Source organism: Hipposideros armiger, unplaced genomic scaffold (assembly GCF_001890085.2).
Source record: "Hipposideros armiger isolate ML-2016 unplaced genomic scaffold, ASM189008v1 scaffold_333, whole genome shotgun sequence".
Taxonomy (NCBI): Eukaryota; Metazoa; Chordata; class Mammalia; order Chiroptera; family Hipposideridae; genus Hipposideros; species Hipposideros armiger.
In genome coordinates, this window is record NW_017731683.1 from 1,447,101 (window position 1) to 1,469,631 (window position 22,531).

A 22,531-nucleotide genomic window follows, 5' to 3' on the forward strand; every position below is an offset into this window, starting at 1 on the left:
TAACTATTGCACTGTGTTGTACAGCTGAAACTAATTTTAAAAATGTTTATTTCACAATTTAAAAAAGAAGAAGAAAAGAAAATCAACTGATTTTTAATCCCATCTACAAAATAACCTCGATTAGTGTTTCACTGAATAGCCTGTACTAGCCAGTACTATAGCCTGGCCTAGTTGACACTTAAAACTAACCATCACAGAGTTGCTGTGGGAAGGACCAGTGCATAGAGAGAAATAACTTAGGAGGTGAGGGAATGACTCTGTGGCTTGGAGACGCAGGGAAGTCTTCTTTGCATGAATAGATACACCTTCGTCTTATAGATGAGCAAATGCAACTTTGGGATATAAGTGACTTATTTAAGATAAAACAGCTAAGAATGGGCCCTGCCGTCATTCTGACTCCAACGTGTGTGCAGGAGACACAGCAGAGCCCGCCTCCCAGGAACGATCAAAGGGACAGAATGTTTGACTTTTTTCCCAGGAGGAACAGCCGTCAGTGAGCAGATTAGGAACTGGTTTCCTGACTGTAGAGCCAGAACACAGGGAGGCTGTTATTGCTTAGGCAGGGAGGGGTGGGAGAGGGTAGGGGGGCTCCATCCAGCGTCAGCGCCTCCCTCACCGCTGCACTGGGTCTGGCTTTCTTCCAGTGCCCAGCTCAGGGCTTTTGTCCGAGCCAGTTGTTCTGCCTAGAACAGTCTCCTTCTTGTCCGCGCCCCTTCACGTGGACAATGCCTGTAGCCCTCAGGCCTTAGCCTTGGCACTTCATCAGGGACTCTCCCTGTGTACCTGAACTAGGAGAAATCGCCCAGTTAGTAGCCCCCACAAAACTCCCTGTTCTCCTGAGGTCATACTCAGCACTGTTGTCATTAAGTAGCTTATTTATATTATTGTATTAATGTCTGCCTCTCCTGTTATGCTCCCTAAGGGAAGGGGCCAGATCTCTACCACGCCAACTCGGCAATGGCACAATTCTGGGCACACACTACTTGCTGAGTGAAGGCATGGATGAAGGAATGAGTGCATGCAATACACACCTTCCAAGCAGCAAATGGGCAGGGCATTCTCAACAATAACCTGCAAACATAATGGACACATCCAGGTCGCTACGCTCCTTTCTCTAATCGCCAGTCCAATTGTACCTTGTATACAGCTAATCCCATCCTTGGCACGTGGGTATGTTTCAAGTTCAGTTTCAAAGGTGGCCCTTGCTACACACTTCTGTAATTTGGTCCTGTTTAAGCATTTGAACCCAAAGCTTTCTGACACAAAGACAATTGCTAGAACATATGGAAAAGTAGCATCTCTCAAGTTATCTGGAAAGGCCTGTGTCAGTTTCCCCGCTGGCGTTCTTTCCGGTCAACATTCTTCCCACCGAGAAAGAGGAATATCTCTCTGTTTGTACATTCTCTACATTTTCTGACACTTGGAGTCCTATAGGACACTCCTGGGATCCAGACGGAGTTTGACTGTATCTCCACAGGGTATAACAAGGAGCACATTTCCCCAGGTGTTTGGAGACGGAGGTTCAAGTCTTGGCTCTGCCAATGAGCAGCCGAGTGACCTTGGACGAGTCCCTGGGCTGTGGTGGACTAGGGCGTCTCTGCAGTTGCCGCCGCTCTAAGATGTATGGTTCTCATTGCAGGCATCTTTTCCACAAGTCCTGTGTTGACCCCTGGCTTCTAGACCATCGCACCTGTCCCATGTGCAAGATGAACATTCTTAAAGCCCTAGGGATCCCGGTAAGCACAGCACAGCCTCCAGCATCGTCATGTCTGTCTTTCTGCATCACCCCCAAAGCAGGGACCAAACACCACACCTGGGTTTTCTATGTCCCTTCAATCCCATAGCAGGGGTGTCATCTGATGAGGCCCTAAGAGACATCCCATGTCTGAAAACACTTTTCCTCTCACTTTTTCTCAACCCGAGAACATCATGACCCTCTCACGATGTCCATTTTATTTGTCTGTGAGTCGAGATGCTGCTTGTGCAGCTCATAAACTTCTCTTCCATGTGTGAGCACAGGGGAGACACCAGCAGAGGCCCAATGGGCCAGTTGTACATCGATTTCCTCTTGTGTCATTACCCCTGCACCGTCCCCGGGGAGACCTGCAGGCCACACTTTCTGACCTGGCCCCACGGTCGCCTAGCTTGCAGAGGAAACCAACCCTTCCCAACAATGGGCAGAAGGACCACTGCTGGGAGTCTGGCTCAGAGCCTCTGCCCCGCTCAGACCTCTGTGGAGACTTTGAGGGAGCAGGAAACCAGAGCCAAAGCCACTTAGCTCTAGTGTGGTCATCAAGCTTGTGCCTCAATTATGTTTTAAAAAATTAAGTGTCTCCTCCAGGGCAGAGAGAATCCCACCAGCTGGCTGGCTTGACCCTCCAGGGGAAGACTTTCCCAGGCCCACAGCAAGTGAAGCCACAGACTGGTGGTTGGTGACACACCGGCTGCTATGTGAGGGCAGGAAGCAAGCCAGGTCAGCAAACCAAGGGCTGTACAGACAGACGTGCAAAAAACGCAGGCGCTGCCTAAAAGAAGCTAGGCAATCAGGGTACAGACCAGCCTCTGCCCCTCCCTGTCCACTGTGCTACAGCCTCCTTGTTGTCACTCCTCACTGCACTGATGGCAGAGAACAAAGAATGTTAACAGTCCCAAGATGTCACTGAGCAGGAAGGATCAGATCAGATAGCAGAGGTTTTCTTTAATGCCCAAGGGCTATCATTCTAGGACTATCAGGGTGACTGCTGGAGAGGGCACACCTGAAGCATGATGATGTCAACCATTGGCTGAATTTCCGCCCCTGTACCCGCTGCCTCTGTGCCAGCTGTGAGCTGATTTTCATGGTTGATACACCAGACACAAATCACCTTGTGTGACTATCGCTTTGAGCTAGATGCTGAAAGGCAATGCATTAAATTTTCAGACCAGAGTTATGAATGCATAATGCATTCAAGGTGAAAATCAATTACCGTGAATGGGAAATACTAGTAAAATCCCAACATCTCTACCAGATAGCGCTGACTTAGAAAATGAGCTCAGTGTTTGCACTTTTCACCTTTCTGGCTGTAACTGGGTCTTACAAGGGGAGGGGGAAATATATGTATGCTTGTGTTTGCCTTTGCGTGCCTTTGGTCGCCAAAATAGTTGGAGTACATACTCACAATTAAAAGCAGAAAAACACATCATTTGACCTAACTCATATTGCTTGGGATATTTTCAGAGCTCCTCAGTTTTGATCCCAGTGCTCCTTGGTCAGGACAGTGAAATCAAAGTTTGTACCATTGTAAGTAGTGTTTGACTCAAAACTTTTCCTGAGGTGGTTTAACTTCTCCAGAAGCTACTTGTGACTTGAGAATACAACTATTCATCATTTTTAAACTAGAATTATTGGGTGGCCATTTGGCTTATTTTCAAAACTAATAACATGGCAACTTTTAGCCGTTAGGCCTTCTGGCCAGTTTATGCCTATCAAGTCTGGATTTTACTTAGCATGCTTGACTTCCAGAAAAATAAGTAGCACCTTTTGGATTTTGCCAAGGATTCTTAAAGGCCAGCCGAACAGGAAGGTGACAGGCACCCAAGGTCGCCCAGAGAGCAGAGCATCCTCCGTGAAGAAGGTCCGTAATGTGTGGCTTCTCACGAAGTGCCCAGGCATGTGGCTACCCTCTGCCTTCCCGAGGTTCTGCTGGTTTTGTCCTGGAGGACGATACTGAGGCCTGGACCTGGGAGGCATTTTGGATGTTGTTCCACTCCACCCTTGGTCACTGGGTAGCACCGTGCCTAACTTATACCGAAGAGATGAAGGTTTTTACTCCATTCTTAGAATTTTCCATGTCATGGGACAAGCTCACAGCCTTCTCAACTAGGAAACACTTCCTAGAGCTAACGAAAACCCTTTGTATGCAACTTGAAGAATGGTTTTACAGTTTTCCTAACGTCCTTATACGCCATGTCTTCTTAACCAAGAAGAATATAAAAGGCCCTGTCACTCTCCCTCTGATAACTGGTACCTGTTGGTCCCTCATCTCTGTATTCCTTATGTATGTTAAGTCCTCAATAAATGCCTGTGGCACTGTCCCCCTTCAGAGTCTGTAGGCTGCCAGTCACAGAGCTCCATGTGTGAAATTCACCCTCATCCTCCTTTGAACAGTGTCCACTCGCCAACCACTTGGTTGTAATCCTGATCCACTAGATTGTCCAAATACAGGTAGTAAGGCGTTTTTGTGGTTTTGGTTTTGTTGTTTTTCACTGAGCATCCTTGTGCCTGCCAGGGCCATAAGGCCAATAAATGTTAAGTTGAAAGCTAAGAGCTGGGGACGTTTTCATTTTGTAAGTGGATTTCTCTAAAATGAACTCAAGAATGAAAGCACAGCTCGGAGATCACGAAATCTCCATTAAGAAGGGTATCTTTTTTCATTATGCTTTGCCAAGAGAAATAAAACACTCGACTGAAAGGCAGGGAGAAGTCCTTTTGTTATCAGGAGTGTTTTCATCCTTTTATCTGCATTATGCTGTGTCACTCTCCTTTCTGTCCAGTCAGGTCTAAGTGTGTCTCTCTGTAGGATGGCAGAACACGGGTTTCAGTGACTATGTCTATAAGGTACCGTGTAAACTGGGTCTTTCATATGCCAGCAAATGCCTTCTTTCTCCCATTACTATTACCAACTAGGAATAACAGGAATAGGGTGACAGTTGTTAAATAGCTGGAGTATTCACAAATCCCTAACTATTTGGCAGTTGGTTTATTTGCGGAGTTTCCCCATGATAACCAGAATTTAAATACCTATGCCATGTTCATTTGACACCTTTTACTAAACATTAGGACTGTCATGTCTCTTAGAGGCATATAAATTGGGTTTCTTTTCAATATAGTCTATTTAATGAACCATTTAGAGTAGATATAAACTGTGAGAGTCAGCGAGGTTGGTGTATTAAATACTATATCTAAGCCAGATTATTCATACCCGCTACCACTTACGGTCTCACTGGGCTAATTCTCTCTCTTTCCCGCTCCTTGTTCTGTGAAAGATATAATACTGTTTTTACTAGTTCACAAGGTAAAAGCAAACACCCTGCCTCAAAATGAATAAAATATATTTTTTTAGAAAAAGAAAAGAAATAAAGAAACAATATCAACAAGCAAATGAAATATTGTGAAAAGTATATCAATTGTATGCTATCACATGTAGGATTGAATTCAGATGCTTATGGCTGAAAGAACAATCCTCACAGGATCCTCCTTGTGAAACCTGTTCCTCCCCAATACCCCTACACACAAAGGATTTTGTTTAGAAGCATCTTTACATAGTGTAGAGGAAGGGGAAAAGTTTTTTTCCCTCTGAAGCTAATTCACACATGCATCACACATGGGAGCGTGTAGTGATGAGTAGCTCAAAGGGGTGATTAGAACTTGAACTTATATAGCATCTTCAAGAAAGCAATAAATATTTAGAGAAGTGACAAGACTACAAAAAAGGACTTTGAGTTTCTAGGAAAGCAGATTGTGGAAGGTAAATACCAGGGGTGCCAAAAAAATGTATATACATGACTTGTATTCATCTTTGGTTATCAGTATATATTGAGTATTACAATTTTAATACAGTTTTTTCCTTTCTTAAAATGTATGTACATTTTTTTTGGCACACTCTGTGTATGGAGGAAACTAATGGTGAGTAAGGGCATGTTAGTAAGGTTTGTATAGATCCATTTCAGAGCTGACTCCCAATCATTGATGATAAGAATGTTCTCTTCCTGGTACAGAGAAGGGGACACCTTTACAAATTTATATACTGCTTTTCGGCAAATAGAGAGAGAACAGAGAGCATTTTTTTATCTACTTCTCAGTTGTTTAAGCTCAAAATAATCCTTATGCCCCCATAACATGTTTTGGGGTGGCATATTCTGCTACCCTGCAATGGCATACCTTCCCTTTGCACAGAATTTGACAGCTTTTAAAGCATCCTATCAAATCCCCCCTTAATTGATCTAGGTTCCCAACTTATCAGAGCAGTAAAATGAGACTCAGATAAAATTTTCAAATCCACATTTACTGACCACTTAATAATTGTCAGGCACTATGTGAGGGTTTGGAATTCAAGATCAATATAGTGTATTGATTCGCTTTAAAAAGCTTGCGTCTCACTTATATGTGGCGTCATAGAAACAGAGAACAAATCAATAGTTGCCAGAGGTGAGGGGCTTGGCAAAATGTGTGAAGGTGGTCAAAAGATACAAACTTCCAACTATAAGATAAATAAGTTCTGGGGATGTAATGTACAGCATAGTGACTATACTTATCAATACTGTATTGTGTATTTAAAAGTTGCTAAGAGAGTAGCTCTTAAAAACTCCCATCACACAAAAAAAATGTAATTATGTGAGGTGAAGAATGTTAACTTATTTTGCTAATCATTTTACAATACATACATATATGAAATCATTATGGTGTACACTTTAAAGTAATACAATATTACATGTCAATTATATCTCAATAAAACAGATTTAACTAAAAAGCTTATTGACTAATAGAGTGAGACAGACACAGTAACCAATGAACATAACAGCATCAGAGAAGTGGGGCTAAAGCATTTGAGTATCAAAGATGACTACCTGGTGGAAACGCTACTTAGAAAAGGAGACATTTGGTCTGGAAGTTGAGGGGTGGTTCGGAGTTCACCCGGAGGGTCACATTGAGATCTTGGGATGAGAAAGGAAAGAAGGATGGTTAGGGCAAATGTCAGCCTGAGTAGAGGAACAGCGTAAGCTAAAGCTCTGAGATAGGGAATATGTGGTGTTCTGTGTGTTTCCATTGGCTGACAGTGAGGCCAGAAAAGTAGGCTGGGGCGAGACTGTTGAGTGCCTGTTTTGCTAAACTACTGAGCTCGTAATTCATTCTTTAGGAGAAAAGAAGAATCATACCTGTGTCTGTGTCTGTGTGTGTGTGTGTGGGGGGGGGGTTGTTGTCATTTTGTTTGTTTGTTTGTTTGTTTGTTTGTTTGTTTGTTTGTTTTTAAGACAGAACGCTCTGGTGAGAAAATGGAGAATGGGATATAGTGGGGAGGAGGAGACCAGTAATGGGGTGAGAGACGTTCATAACATAACAGCTCACGTCCAATGTCACAATCAGGAAATTTGGTGGATTGGTCATTCAGGGAATTGACTTTAGACAACTTGAGTTGGAACAATTGACCTGCTTTCAGTAGAAATGAAGAAGACCAACAGAAAAGGGAATACAAAGAAAAGGGGTATGAGATGAATTTGAGGATTTGGTGGAATGATGGAGATTTCCAACTGAGTTGCAAACACAGATGTGAAGCCCAGGACACTGATTTAAGAGCGGAAAATGAGAACCAGAGCCCAGTGCCTTGACTCTTGCTTTGTGCTCCCAGTGAGTCCATGAAGTGTAGCTTTTTCTCTTTTAATGAACTTTGAACACAGTGTGGTCATTGTGGTGTTAATTCAATCAGCGTCAACCCAGAATTCTCACCTAATCTTGACCTTCATCCACTGGGAGTGCAAAACCATCTAATTATTGTCACTCAAGGCAAGGGTGACGTTAAGACCAGAGGGGGGAAAAAAATTAACAGATATTCTTAGTATTTCTCAAGCCCATCTCTTTCCTCCACCACCTTTTAAAATAATTTTAAATGAATTTGAGTAGAGGTATCACCACTGAAACTCATTCAAAACGTTGTTTGTGAAAGAGCGCTACTACCTATATTCAATTACCACTTCAAACAGAACTAAGACCAAAGGGTGAAACTTGCCTCCTTGCCCAGTAACGGAACAGTCGAACACAGCTGACCAACACAGGCTGCTGTGCAAAGCGGAGAACTCCCATGTGTATTCAAGGGGAGCCGTCGGAGGTACAGGGGGAAAGTGTCCTGCAATGAGTGGGTAATGAATTACCCTAGATGGTGTCGCCCCTAGTTTATGATTTTAATTTAGAAGATTTGACAAATGTATGATCAATTACATGTGAAGTAAGTAGGACGTTTTTCTACAGCTGTTTTTTTGGCTTATGTTTAATAACAGCAACAAGAAAATTGTCTTACCTTTTGCTTTTGTGTGTGTGTGTGTGTTTGTGTCTATGTGTATTTCTGATGAGCAATTCGCAATGAGTCAGATTCTGTCCCCCCCTCCTTCCCCCCATGTCTTCAGTATATTTACAAACAGCATGTGGGTCTTTGAGGGTAATTATCAGGCTGTCAGCTACTTCCTAGATGAGGAGTAAATACTCTGTATAGAAAGGGCTATCATTATAAATAAATATCATGTTATTCCCTCTAAGTAATGTACAGATATTACCACTCCTGGAATTAAAACCTTGTACCAAGATCTAAATGGAACCTTTGGAAAGGAAATTTTGGAAGATGGTTTCATGTTAATTACAGAACTATATGTGGAATATTTTTAAATAAAGTGGTTCAGGAAACAGACAGTTAAGAGCTGGGTTTTCCATTGAGACAAAACATTTAGGCTGTAGACAATTTACCTCTAACTAACACACACTAAGAGTGGACCCTTTTCTGCTCCCATCAGCCCAATGCCGACTGCATGGAAGACTTGCCCACAGACTTCGAGGGGTCTCTGGGAGGCCCACCAACCAACCAGATCACAGGCGCAAGCGACACCACCGTAAATGAAAGTTCCGTCACTTTGGACCCTGCTGTGCGGACTGTGGGAGCTTTGCAGGTGGTCCAGGATACAGACCCCGCCCCGCAGGAGGGAGAAGTCATCTTTTCTACCAACAGTAAGTTCTGCTGTGCTTTAAACGGCCGTATTCAAAAGGGCTGTTGCCCGGCGGGAATGGGAAAAAGACCCTTTTCCTCAAGATAAAAACATTACCAGTCTAAGCCATCGTACCTGACAGGCCTTTAGAAGCCCAGCTCTTTCCAGAGGCAGCAGGGCAGACAGCAGACCTGGCTCTGTCTTCCCTGCCACACAATGCCACCACAGCTCTGCCCCACACCCCATGGTGCCTGAAGCAGGTGGGGCAGTGGGTTTGGCCTCTGAGAGTGGAGGGCAGGGGAGAAAAGCAACTGCAAGGGATGCTCAGCAGGACAGGGAGAGGGCGCAGCTCCAGTCACTCATTTGAGTGTGTGTGAGTGTGTGTGTGTGTGTGTGTGTGTGTGTGTGTGTGTGTGTGTGTGCGCGCACGCGTGTGCATGCATGTGCCCCCTCCTCAGTGTGCTGGCTTGGACTGCGTGCAGAAGGGTACCTTCCCCTGTTACTGCAGGACTCAGATGTGAATGACACCCCTTTGGATGGGCATTTTCCCAGTACAACCTAAACCCCGGGCACGGTGGCATATTAAAATATCTTTTGGATTTCTTCTGCATAGACTCTAAATAATTACTGCTCTGTTTGATGGTAGTTATAAAAATATTAAAGTAGCTGTTATTAGCATTAAGATTGAAGCCAAAACCTAAAATATTTACTCTCCCATCTAACACAGGAGAGATAACAGCTTCAGGAGTTCTAAGAAAACAAGCATGCAAATTAACTTAGGTTTAAGGTTAAAAGGGTGAGTGGATATTGCCATTTTTAAATAAGGTGTATTTTTTTTACCTTGATAGAAATAACCTATTCACTATGGAAAATCTGGAAATATAGAAAAGCAGATTAAAATATTTGGAGTTATTTTCTTTTAAGTTGACCTCTTTTTTACATGTTTGTGATGTTTATAGAATTTATAAAATCATTCATGCTGAAATTTAAAGATTTACATGTGTCTGATGAAGAAACATAATGGTCCTCATTGGTTGAAAGATTGAAAGATGAAGGAAAGAATTTTAAAAATTCCAAAATCACTCAGTACTCCACTACCTAGAAATAATCGCTCTTGAAATTTTGCTGTATTTCCCCATAATCTGTTAATGACATAGTTGAGACAATACCATAGGGGTTGAACATTGAGTATTGTAACCATAGAACTTTCACAGGACCTAATGGTGGTAAATATCTCACCACACGAGGTTTATTAGTTTTTGGTAGATAAGCGTTTTAGCTTGACTTCTAGAGGCATAAGGACCACAATATTGAAACATTGACCACTGAACGTTAAAAGCCCTTAAAGATTTTGACCCCTTTGTTTTAAAGGTCTAGAGTGGTGCAGTCTAATATTAATATAATACAAGCCACAAAAGCAATTTAAAATTTTCTACAGCCACATTTTAAAAAGTGAGTGAAGTTTGCTTTAATAATATATTTAACCCAATATATCCAAAATATTTCACATTTTTTGTACCAGCTCTTCAGAACCTGATGTGTGTTTTGCACGCACAGCACATGTCAGTAGTCAGGAGCCACGTGTCGCTGGAGGCTGTGTGTGCGCAGACACAGATGTAGAGTCCAAGTAATTCAGGGCTAGAAGAACCTTAAAGGTCATTTAACCTTTCCCATGATAGACTTCTACTTTTACCATGAGAAAACTGTGGCCCAGAGGAGTCAGGGGTGACTCAGGTCAAAGTTCTCTTTTCAGAGTACAGGATCGCCCCGTAATATTTGGACACCTTCAGTTACCATCAGGGGTACCACCCACCATTAGTGGCCTAAGTGGAGTATGCAAGAAGGCCTGATAAAATTTTGCTAGCAATTCAAAAACCTTGAAGGTATGAGCTTTTTTTTGAGCCCAGGAGAAGAACCAAGTCATAAGTGCATCATTTTCCTTCTAATAAAATGTTGTTGTTTTTTAATATTCCAGAGAAAACTGGGTCCTCTGTTAGATTCCTTATTTGCAGAGTGGCTATATCTTCAGATACCTCAGTAAAGCCCAGATGGCAAATGAAAAGGCATAGTTTGCAGGTTAACATAGATCCAAAAAATGAAATTGAAAATTATGGCCAGTATCTATATAATTTATAATCCCTAAACTGTTTTTGCCAGAAATAGAGTGTTAAGGTTATAGCAGGCACTCCATAGGTGTTTATTGAACAACTTGAGGTTCACAACAGTAGAAAAAATGCCAAGTGACTTCAAAAGAAGGTGTTGGTAAAGATGGAGAGACAGCATCTACAGTCTGAAGACAGACGGCAGGTATGCACATGGCTAGAGAGATCAGTCTCGTAGTATAGACACTGAATGTCTCTCACAAAATATTTTTTCTGGGCCCTTTATTTGTGATTCATTTTATTTATGGGGATTTAACAGAATAAACCAAACATAATCAGTCTGATTAGATGTTAATGGTTTATACCATTAACCAAATGGCTGCAGCTTCCTTGAGGGGAAAAATTTCTGCTCTCTAAAAGTTTATAAATTGCCTTGTGCCCCAACTCAAATAAATAATCAATAAATGAACAAACACAGATGCAGGAATAAATGAGTGAAAAGATTCAAGTTCTCATCAACATCATCATGACGGACTCTCTAATGCTATCTAAAAAAAATATGGATGAAAAATAAGTGTAGCTAGGGTACATTATTGCTACAAATCACAAACAAATCAACCATTGGAGGTAGGACCTGACTTTTCTTCACATTATCTTTTCCTACCTCACATTCCTACAGACCCAAGAAATAAGTAGAACATGAGGAAATAACAATAGCTAACAAATATGTAACACCAGCTATGCAACAAGTACCCTTTAAATCCCGGCTCATATAAATATCAGCTCACAACAACTCAGTGAGGTATATATTACTTTTATCCCCATCTTACTGATGCAGAAATGGAGGCACAGAGAGATTAAAGTAACTGGCCTAAGGTCATAAGCTTGTGACAGGTAAGTCACTGGACCTAGAGTCCCATGCTTAACTACGCTGTGCTCAGGGGATGAACAAGGGGAGAAAATGAATACAGTTGCTGGCTACCTTCTGATATCATTTATTTATTCTTTTTCTCCATTTTTCTAAACCTCTGAAAGATCAAAAACTTGTGTAGTTCCTACTTGAATTCTCATTCATCTCTACCTCTGTTCTTCCTTTCCTGGCAAAGATTGTGGGTGAGTTGCTCAAAAAGTAAAAGTCATTTCAGCACTCAGTGGGGGAAAGTGGAGGGCAGATTGTCTTTACTTTAGAGTGAAGATGGGAAAATCTGGCGTGAAAGGATCATCTTCAACTCCCAGGAAAAGCAAAGCATTTATATAGCAAAGGAAATCCAAGCTTGTTGCAAGTCTGACATTTGGGAGAAAAATGCTCTTTATGTATATCTTTAATGTTCCCAATATTTCACCTTTTATAACCTCATACAGCAGTCCCAAATCACAGTGTTTCTCTTTCCTCCTCATGCAAGAAGTCATTGGTCTGACTGCCCAGATGTCACTCACTGGTCTTTATCTGCCTTCCTGATTCCACCAAGCACATACTTTGCCTTCTGACACCCTCAGCACAGGCTGGAGGTTGTTGACTGCTTCAGCAGGGAAAATTTTCCTCAGGATCAAAGGAGAACACAGCTAACCAAACAGCCCTGAGTGTTTGGAGACTCCAGAGAGGAGCTAGAGAAAGACTCAAGGCAGAAGACTCTATCACCCCTTCCCAAAATACTCAGTGTCGCTCCACGTCTTCTCAGGAGAGACGGAAACCTTTCTTTTATTTCTCAAGGAAGTTGTTGATGCCACCATCCACCTCCTTTACTGAATCACTACCCAATGAACTAGTCGTGCCTCTAGTTCATTACCTACTTGATACTCCTTCATCGCAAAGGACAATGACCCAACTGCTAGCCCATGGGATAGAGAGTGGAGGGTGGAGAGAGCTGGGAGCTGGAAAGAGACGTGGAGATGGGCAGAATCAAGATGTCTCGAATATGCCCGAATACAGTCTCAGGAGACATGGCATAAGATGTTTGGCCAGAAGAAGACCTGGTCTTCAAGTTTTATGGAAGGAAGCAGTGGACATGAGTTATTGCTAAACCTCGGCCAGCTGAAAGGAAATGTGGCATGGGGTTCCTCTGAGAAGCTTCCTTTGCTAACTTCCTATCAACTCTGGTCCTTGGGAGAAGCGTAATGTTTCCAATGTGTTGAGCAAACATGATTTGTGATGTATTCAAAATGCACCTTTATTTTTGCTGCACGTCCACAACTGTGTTGAGTGGGTGTAATATTCCCTTGCCGTCGGATGAAAATTCCAGCAGGAATTTCCTGCTCACTCTTAGGTAACTGACAGTTCTAAGAGTCCCTTTAGGTCCCAAACACAGACAGAAGAATTTTTTTTTTTTGCCGGGCCCTTTCCATCATAGTCCTTCCTGGGACAGAAGGACCTCTATCGCTTACTCACGAGGCCTCGCGCAGTCCCTGTGCATCCAGCAGCCAGTTCACAGCCTCTGTCTGCTGAAGCGCCCTTATCCTCCAGGAGTGCCTTTGGGATAGAGCCCAATTTCAACCCAGTTCTGCTGGCTGTCCCACGTGGCCCGCTCTGGGACATTCACACATCACCTGCCCTGACCATCCTCTCCAGGATAGCAGTCGCCTCTGACCTTTGACCTCATCCAGGCCATCAGCTCCCCCTCTCCCCAGACTCCAGGCAGGAAGGAAACCTGCGTCCACAGTTTGCTTTAGCTTTTGTAGGGCTTGTGTCAGTTCTCTCTCAGTCCCACCGATAGGGGACATATTTCAGCATCCCTTCGGGGGTTCCTTTGCTGTAACCCCACATTGGGCATGAGTTTGGAAGGGAACGCCTTCCTACCATTTTGGCTAAAGGAGTGCAATTCAGCATGGCAATTCTCTCCGCAGACAATCTCTTTACCAATTTCCCCACCTTCCTCTCCCTCTCGCTCCTTTTCATTGCCTCACAATGGGTCGTGGGGTCCGGAGTCACAGAATAGGCTCCCCTTCATATCCACGGTACATTCGGCAGTGGGCAGGGAACAACGGGGTGGCAGAGGTGGGAGAGGCTGTCTCATTCTTTGCTGTCCACATCTCAGGAGCAACGGAGGCGGGAGGAGTCCCACGAGAATGCCAAAGAATGAGTTTCTGAATGTCTTAATGATCTTCACCAGAGGACACGGTCTTAGCTGATATGGCTACTAAACTACAGTCCCTTTGCAAAGAACCTAGAGATAGGTCAGCATTTGGGGGTGGGGGGAAATGCTCATACTCTTCAAAATGCACTCCTGGGACAAAAATAATTGTCTCAGCACAGCTAAAACTGCAGCCCAGAAAAAAAGTCATTTTCAGAGGAAAAACGTCGTTAACAGCCATCACCGCAATCACCAGGAGCTCTCCAGGGATGCATACTCCAGGCTAATTTTGGAAAAGACTTCCAGAGAGTTCTCTGCAGACTGTGTGTAGTCTCTGGGATGATCCGCGTTCTTTTCTTTGAGCAACTCAGTGCAAACCTCTCTAGGGATTCTTCATTGCTAAAGACACGTTTTCTTAAAATTAGGCCAGAAATGACATTCAGCCTTACATGTTTTAAGTTCTATGTTTATTGTTTGGGGAGCAATTGATGCAGCATTCGGAACATCCATATTCAAAAGTTTTAAATGGCCCTAGGCTTGCTCTGACCATAGCCTGACCTTGCAAACAAGAGAAAGTGTGTACCGGGACTTTTCCAGGAAATCTGATTTTGAACCTCTGAGTCAAGAAAACTGAGAGAAAAAGGGAAGGTTGGCATGAACATCACATTTCTGTTTGAAATGTACAACCACACTTTGCTGCGTTTGCAAAGCAGCAATTTCCAGGCTTTATGTGCTGCAAAATATACTGGTGCATCCAGAAATACACACATCTAGATAAAGTATTCCAGTGTTTACGAGGGAGGACAAGAATGAGTAGCCACGTCTGCTTTTTTGACTTGCTGCATCAAAGCCTGAAAGGACAAAGTGGCTACTTTTGACTATGGATAGATACGCTGGCTGGAGCCCTTGATGAGAATGGTCTCCCTGGGTGCCCATAAAATTCACATTAACCCTGGCAAGATGACCGCTTTGATTTGTGAGTGTGGTAGACAACAGAATCAGCCAACTCTTTAAGATTTTAGACCCCACTCTCATCTCCCCTGGAGGAAACAGTGAAGCCATGGTGGACATCTTCTATATAAAACGAAGCATTTGCAGATTGTGACATGGCTTCCCCCAATCAGCCGTGTGTTTCTGAAGGTGCCAGGTCCCGGGAGCAACATCACCTCTAGCTCACCGGCTCAAATGACAGCTTCGACAGAGGGACAGCTGTTCGAAAAGCAGAGATCTTTGCAATAAGCATATGCCTTGGTCACCAAGTGACCCAGATGGCAAGTATCCAAATGACAAGCCATCGGGTTGTCCATGATAACATTCCTCCTGGATTAAAAACCCTTGTCAGTCCCAGAAAGCCCACACAGGGCCAGGCTTCCAGGGTTTTCCTGTCTTGTGCTCCTGGTGCCTCTGACGGAGTATGGAGGGTCTGCAGACTCACAGCCGGCCTGGCAGGGAGTTAGTTAATCAATATAGACCACAGCTGCATTGCCATTTGGAGCACTCAGCCTGGATGTGAAGTGACATACCATCCTCTTGGAAGAAACTTGTCTTCCTGAAACAAACTCAGCCAGCAGACTAAATCCATCCATTTCTGGGAGAGTGTCCCATGCTGTGAGTTCCTCGTTGATAGCACCATGTCCAGTTTTATGAGTTCCTCCCAGTACGGCCCTGCTTATGCTAACTGTTATGGCTAGGCAGCTGTTCCAAGAGTGAGCTGGGGACAGGGCTGTTCAGCAGACCTGCATTTTACCAGACTCTCACACTGAACGTGGATCTCAGCAGGGAGGTGGCAGCGAATGTCAGGAAACCCCTTAGCAGGGCAGCACTTTTTCCAGTGTTTGAGAAGCCGGGAGTGTAAATAAGATTGAGTTTCTCTTAGCATTTCAATTCTAAAGCAAATTGTGGGGGAAGTTCTGTCATTCAGAGATTAAGAAAGCAGAAACAGCTGAAAATACCTTTTGGATGACATAAGAATTGGCTCTGAAAATTCAGTCTCAGGGTTCTGTAAGTCAAAATATTTCAGAAATGAAATTCAGTGTGGGGGGGGGGGGGGGGAGTGTAACTACCAGAACATCCCTGGAGCTCCTTGAGGTAAGATGATGCAGTGGAAATACTGCTAGCCAGAGGCAGGAAATTGGCTCTTAGTCTAGATTTGGCCCCTCATTAGTTGTATGCCCTTGGGCAAGTCACTTACCCTCTCTGCAATCTCATTTCCTCAGTTGTCAAATAAAGCTTTTATCCTGGTAGAAAGAAACACCTTGAATTCATTGATCATTCTTCCTAAGATCTCAAAGCATAATTCACCCATAATATCTTGTTCTGTCTTTGTAGCATTCTTATACAACAGAAACAAACAGTAACATTTATCCCTAAAGGAAAAACTGAAGCAGGGGAGGGTACATTGAGTTACTGCTTTGGCCAGTTGTCTTTCCAATACTGGACCACACGGTTAAACTGATTCCCTGACAGAGAAATGGCTGAGAAGCTCACTTATTCCAAACTAATAGTACAGAGTTAAAAACAGAATTAAACGTGCCATGTCAGGTGATTTAAGACTCAAGGACATCAGGATTGGTCGTCTTGGTAAAGGAACCACCTAGAATCAACTGAAGATTTCTGGTTAGCCATGGCCGACTGAACGCACAAGTTTATCTCTGTTATCTAACAAAGCCCCACGAAGCTGGTAAAAGGTATAGACCTACACGGACAGTCAGAACGGAGAAAACATTCCAGCAGACACTACTATGTCCACACATTTTCGATGACAAATGAGTGGAAGTTCTCTTAGTGCAGTGGACAAAGCTGAAACCTCAGTGCCTCCTAAGGGAAAAGCCAATAAGAAGCCAGTGGTTTTGCTCTCAGAGCTCTGGAGAGCCTCAGGACACAGGCAGCAGCTCCCCAGGGGAAGGCTGCAGTTCAGAGTGGTGCCCAGAGGAAGGTCGGGTGAAAGACCATGGAAAGAAAACAGGCGCCCCAGGCTCCCTCCCCATCCCAAGCCACCTAGTAGCCGCCTTGGGCCCATATTGAGGTCCCTTCCCCAGGTAACAAGCCCCACCCAGGCACACTTAATCATAGTGCCTCATTTATAAACATGAGTGGAGAGCAAGGATGGCTAGATAGGTGCAAGAAGCCACTAAATCTAAGAGAGAGAACATAACAAACCAAAATCAACTCCACAGAAATCAAGCACATTCAGAGCACAGAATTCTATAAACCATCACTTGTATCCTTACAGAGATAGAAGATGATAGTGCATCCACGGAAAAGAAATAGATGATAGGAGTTGTCAGAGAATGAGGAGGAGCTCTAGGAAATTAAAAAATATAGTAGAGTGAAAATACCCAGAGAATGAGTAAAAGATTAAAGACATATTTGTCTTGTTAAACTATGTCCTTGTTGTGAAATAAATTGCTTTTTAATTTGATTAGTTCCAGTTTTTACTATTACAAATGAAACTGTACTCAGTAAAAAATAAATAGAGATTAAATCTAAAACTAAGGAAAGACAAATAGGGTCAGTTGACTTGCCACTGAAGAATTAATCCACTAATTCAACACGCATTTTTTATTAGCATTTCACATACCATCCCCACAGTGTGCTTTTTCTAATAGTGAAAATTACAGCCGCGTATGTCATACTTGGCCTCAGAAAAAGTGAATGGTACCAAACTTTTAAAAGTATTTCCTTATTGCATGCTACATTTGTACTATATTTGCCATATAGCTGTGTATAGGTTTATTTTATAAGTTAGTGACTTCAGTTTTTACAGTGAAATTACTTCCCAGTGCTCAAGCCAATAACTTATGGTTACCCTGTATTCTTTCCATTCTATTGCTCTCGATAGTAAAACAATCACCAAGCCACATTCATGCTACCTTTTTAATCTCTCCCTATGTGCCATTTCCCTCTGCAACTGCTATCACTCAAGACCTTATCATCTCTTACCTTGATTTTTGCCATGGCTCCCCTGTCACCCCCCCTGCTCCTAGGCGTAACATTCTCCAGTCTGTCTTGACCCTGCTTCCTGGATAATCATCTGCAGAATTCTGACCTTCGTTCACTATTTTGCTCAAAACATTCTCATCTCTTCTCTCAAGCTGGTTAATCTAAACAAATCATTAAGCATTTGGCCCCTGAATATTTCTCCCTGACTTTCCGCCACTCCCACCAGCACTTGACACAGAAGCATTTCTAAACCACTGCAGACAGTTCCAGATACACTGCCCCTGAGACCTCTCCCTGCACCGGCCAAGTGGCACAGATCCTTCTGAGATGTTCTCGGAGACTTCTGCGATTCCAATCAGAACCTGGTACTCCTCCTATAATGACCTCCTTTTAAACAGTTACTTCTGTTATGATTTCTTGAGAAAGCATCTGTCACCCCACTAACCTGATAGGTCCTTACAGATTTTGGACTGTGGCTTTTCACCTTCATGCTCCAAAACTCAGCAGTTTACGACATACAGTTAGACTCAACAAACAGTTGAATGAATGAATATGCTGAATTTTAAATGAACCCCACAGTAGCACTAGTTAGAAGTGGAAGAGACTGTATCACAATATATATTTACATTTTGTCTGCTAATGAAAAGAAAAAATATGTATGTGTATATATGTTGTATATATACATATACATTTATAAATATATAAGGAAAAACATATACATGTATATATGTGTGTGTATATATATAGGCCCCAGCAGACCAGCCTCCCTAGAGCCAGTTCTTCTGGGTTGACACTGTGACCCTGCCCCTATGTGACAGGAGCACAGATGCTAAAGCATTTCCCCATCATGAGGAAGGCAGGAGATTAATGTCTTGCAGAAATGGACTGATGATGTATTATTTATCGCTATTGATACTGGACTACACAGCAGAAACGGGGGATTAAAAGCACTGGAGAGAGACGAAGTGGCGGGAACAGCAGCAAAGCAAACTGTGATGGAGAAAGGAAGGGCTCCCATGCCTGATGGTGCATCTGCTTCTGCAAATGCCCTGGAAATATCATAAAACCAAGTGCCCAGAAACCAGTGCAGCTGAAATGAAGCTCTTCATGTTTGTCGTATATGATCCACACTCCCTGCAACATTAACCCCTGATGAGTGAGGCTGACTCTCCTGAGAGATACCACAGGCTTGGGGAAACAGGATGGCATGGACATTGGGTGGGTCTGGGCTCAAATCCTGGCTGGCCACTGAATTAGTGGCCAACTCACTTAACCTCCCAGGGCCTCTATTTCCTCATTTTTAAAATGGCGCAAATAAAACCCACCTCACAGATTTATCATGAAGGTGAAATGAATCAGTGTAGATACAGCTGCTGGCTCAGTGCCTGGCACTCAATAAGTCATAAATGTTACCTCTGTCCCCACTGTACACACCATCTCCCCATGAGAACACACGGTGGACAGACATATCAAGTATCTATTGGTGCCACTGAAAAGTCTTGATACAAAAATATCTACACAGCACCTTTCTCAGATAGATCCCAAGACCCGCGAGCTCTAGGGTGTAGCTTAAACCATTTGTCTGTGGAGATGAAAATTGACGTTACTACCTTGCTTGTCTTCAATTATCACAATTACTATACTTCCTGAGCCAGAGCTGCATGCTTGTTTGTCATTATTTATCTTTCTCACTGATTGATCAGCTGAGTACTACTGAGTTCTAAACTGCGATCTTTATTACCATGATCTCATAGAAAATAATGACTGTCCTTAGAACACCATGTCCAGAGAAACCTCTCAGGTTATCAGCATCATCACTAGGCAGCCCATCAATCAATCAACAACCCATTAGTGTCTGTTCCTAGAAAGTCGTAATTATGCCTTTCTACACTCAGCTCTCTATTGGTTATATTCCACAGACAGCAGCCCTACCAACAATCTTAGAGTGTTTGGAGCATACAGACCTCTAGACAAATGATCTTGAGAAATGAATAATTTCAGCTGTGCTAAGTCTTGATGTCCTTTTTGTGTTTATAATTTTATTAATAACCTCTGGGAACAGTTTGGAGCAAAAACTTTGGAAGTATCCATTGCTATAAACCTCCAAGTTCGCAGAAACTGAGTCCCACACCCCCACCTAGGAAACCCACTGGGAGGTTTTTTAAAATGTGAAACATCTAACTCACTGGCTTCTTACGGGGTGAACCTCACTCCTCACTGTACTTTCTTCCTCCCTTTGGGGGAAAATTTTGCAGGGAAACTTCTGAAGACAAAAAAATATGTTGTGGTTAAGTGATTTGGCTGAACTCTGCTGCCCAGCTCCATCCAGGCCACAGCTGTGGTGGTGATCAGTTAGGTCACACTCCACTTGGACTGGAAAAGCCTGAGAAAGCCAGGATGGGGGGACTATCCTTCCTCCTCACTCTGGAGGCTTCCTGTGCAGCACACACCAGGACACCGGGGTGAGAATCAAGCCAGGTTCCCTACACACACATGCACGCATCCATGCACACACGTGTACACATGTGTGCACACACACACCAATCCCCAGAGCCTTGGCACGTGCAATTATATCTCTAGGCATTCCTGGGAATTATTGTAGGCAAAGGTAGCAAAGTGATGTCACATGTGAGTCCCTCTGCCTACAAGTGAGTTGAGTATGGCCCTGATAATGTTCAGCTAGGGGTCAACATTTAAATAGGGCGAGGTGTCACATAGGGATCTGAATTTCCAGCTTGAAAAGGTTGGAAGCAGCAACAATCCTGGGCCTCACTCCCTTATGATGACACTTGGCAGCCCCCCTGGAGACGAGGCATGTCCTCTGCAGCTCACCACAGCTCTATAACCCCAAATTTAGAGACAATTTCAGGGCAACAGTACTTCTTTCATATACCCAGATGCCTAAGGGACAATCACTTTTGCAAATCATCCTATTAGGTCTTATTAAAATAATACCTATTAGGAAAACCATGCAGTATAACTGTTAAGCCACAACGTTAATACACTGACTGGTAACTAATGTTCACAGCAGGGAGGAACAATTAGTAGATTTATAGACTAAACTTCCATGGAAATCTTTTTTGTCAAACAAATCATTTCTTTAGATGAAGACTTCCACCCTAATCAGAGCTGTCCGCACAAGAAAGGATTGGCTGCACTTGAACTCCTGCTGTGCAGCAAGAACAGCGGAATGAATTTTTTAAGGGAAAAATAATACCAGAATAATACTGCAACTGTTATCTAAATGTGGAGTTGATTAGAAAATCGGATTTGGAAATCAAAGTTTGGGCAGGAACACAATGGATTTAAAAGTATGTCTTCCCTGTTACAAAGTTGAGAAAAGTTCATGTGATGGGATAAATAAACAACACTTACGTGAGCGGGCATACCCATGCATGCATATGTGGATTGCATGCATGTGTGTGCATGCATGTACACCAGGAACATATATGCACCTACCTAAACACACAAACACACATACATATGCACAGGTTCATACCTGCGTGTCATGTGGAGCATGTGTGCAAGCCTCAGGCAGGGCTTTTATAAACACACACATCTGCATGTGTGGACAGTCTACATGCACACCTGCATGCAGACAGACATATGACTCGGTGCCATCGACTCTGGGTCACAGGAGTTAACCATGTGACAGCGGAGGAACCCAACGTTTCTAATTATGATTCTCAATTGATTATTCCTGGAAATGAAACTGTGGCTCCAACTTAGCTCCTCTGAGAAGGAAAAGCTCCCCAACTTTTAAACTGATATATCATTTTATTTCTTTAATGAAGCTAAAGGTTCTCGCATATCTGGGAAGAGGAAATGTGCCCCTACAGTAAGACAGTCCCTAATTTTAGGTACAGTGTGTTCGTAGCACCTGTGCACAATAGACTCACACGCTCTATAGCCACATTATACTTGTGGGTGTCTGTGTCCACAATGAGTGTATCATCTTCAGCTGATGGGCGGACAGGGGACGTGACCAAATGGTAAGTGCCCTGGGAAGTGAAGAGGGGGGTGGTCTTTACTGGATAGCAGGGAGAGGTCCTGTTCCTAATTTATACCCCCGAAAATAATGAAGTTCTCAGCACTAGAGCTAAGTCAAGGCCCAGCCCTGCCACCTGCTGCCTGTGTGACCTTGGGGACATTGCCCAGCCTCTCTGGGCCTCCATTTCCTCACCTGTAAAAATGGAATAAGAACACTTATCTCATGTGATTAAATGTAATGGAAACATCTTCGAAAAGTACCTGGTCCATAATAAGCATTCAAAAATATTCTTTCTGGTTTTCTACAGAGGATAAGGTGGATGGAATTCAGACTTTATTAGGCATATAGCATGTGCCAAGGATCTTGCAGAGAGCTTTCTTTATGTATTTCATTTAACTTTTACAATTATTATCACTCTTCTACATACAAAAAATTGAAGTGGAGAGCAGTCCAGGAACTTCATCAAAAGTCACACCTTGAGTCGCTGGAAGGCTGGGATGAGAGCTCTTGTCACTCCATCCAAAGCCCAGGTTCTTACCAACACACTGGGGTTTCTCAGGTGCGGTCTGAACGCCCACTCAGGCTATAACCACAGTGCAGACCCACGGGACCCACCCCAGATCTACTAAATCAGAATTTTCAGAGGGGAGCTGAGAACTACCATTCTTATCAGGCTTCCTCTGTGATCCTTTCTAAAACCA

The 22,531-nt window shown here is 43.3% G+C and overlaps 1 protein-coding gene across 1 annotated transcript in view; it reads left to right on the forward strand.

Moving 5' to 3' along the window:
• The window catches only part of RNF150 (ring finger protein 150), a 195,952-nt gene that overhangs the window by 152,790 nt on the left and 20,631 nt on the right, over window positions 1–22,531 (forward strand). The window contains exons 5-6 of the mRNA XM_019661047.1: window positions 1,640–1,736; window positions 8,539–8,749. Of these exons, the coding sequence (XP_019516592.1) occupies window positions 1,640–1,736; window positions 8,539–8,749 (308 nt within the window). The remainder of the gene's footprint in view (window positions 1–1,639; window positions 1,737–8,538; window positions 8,750–22,531) is intronic.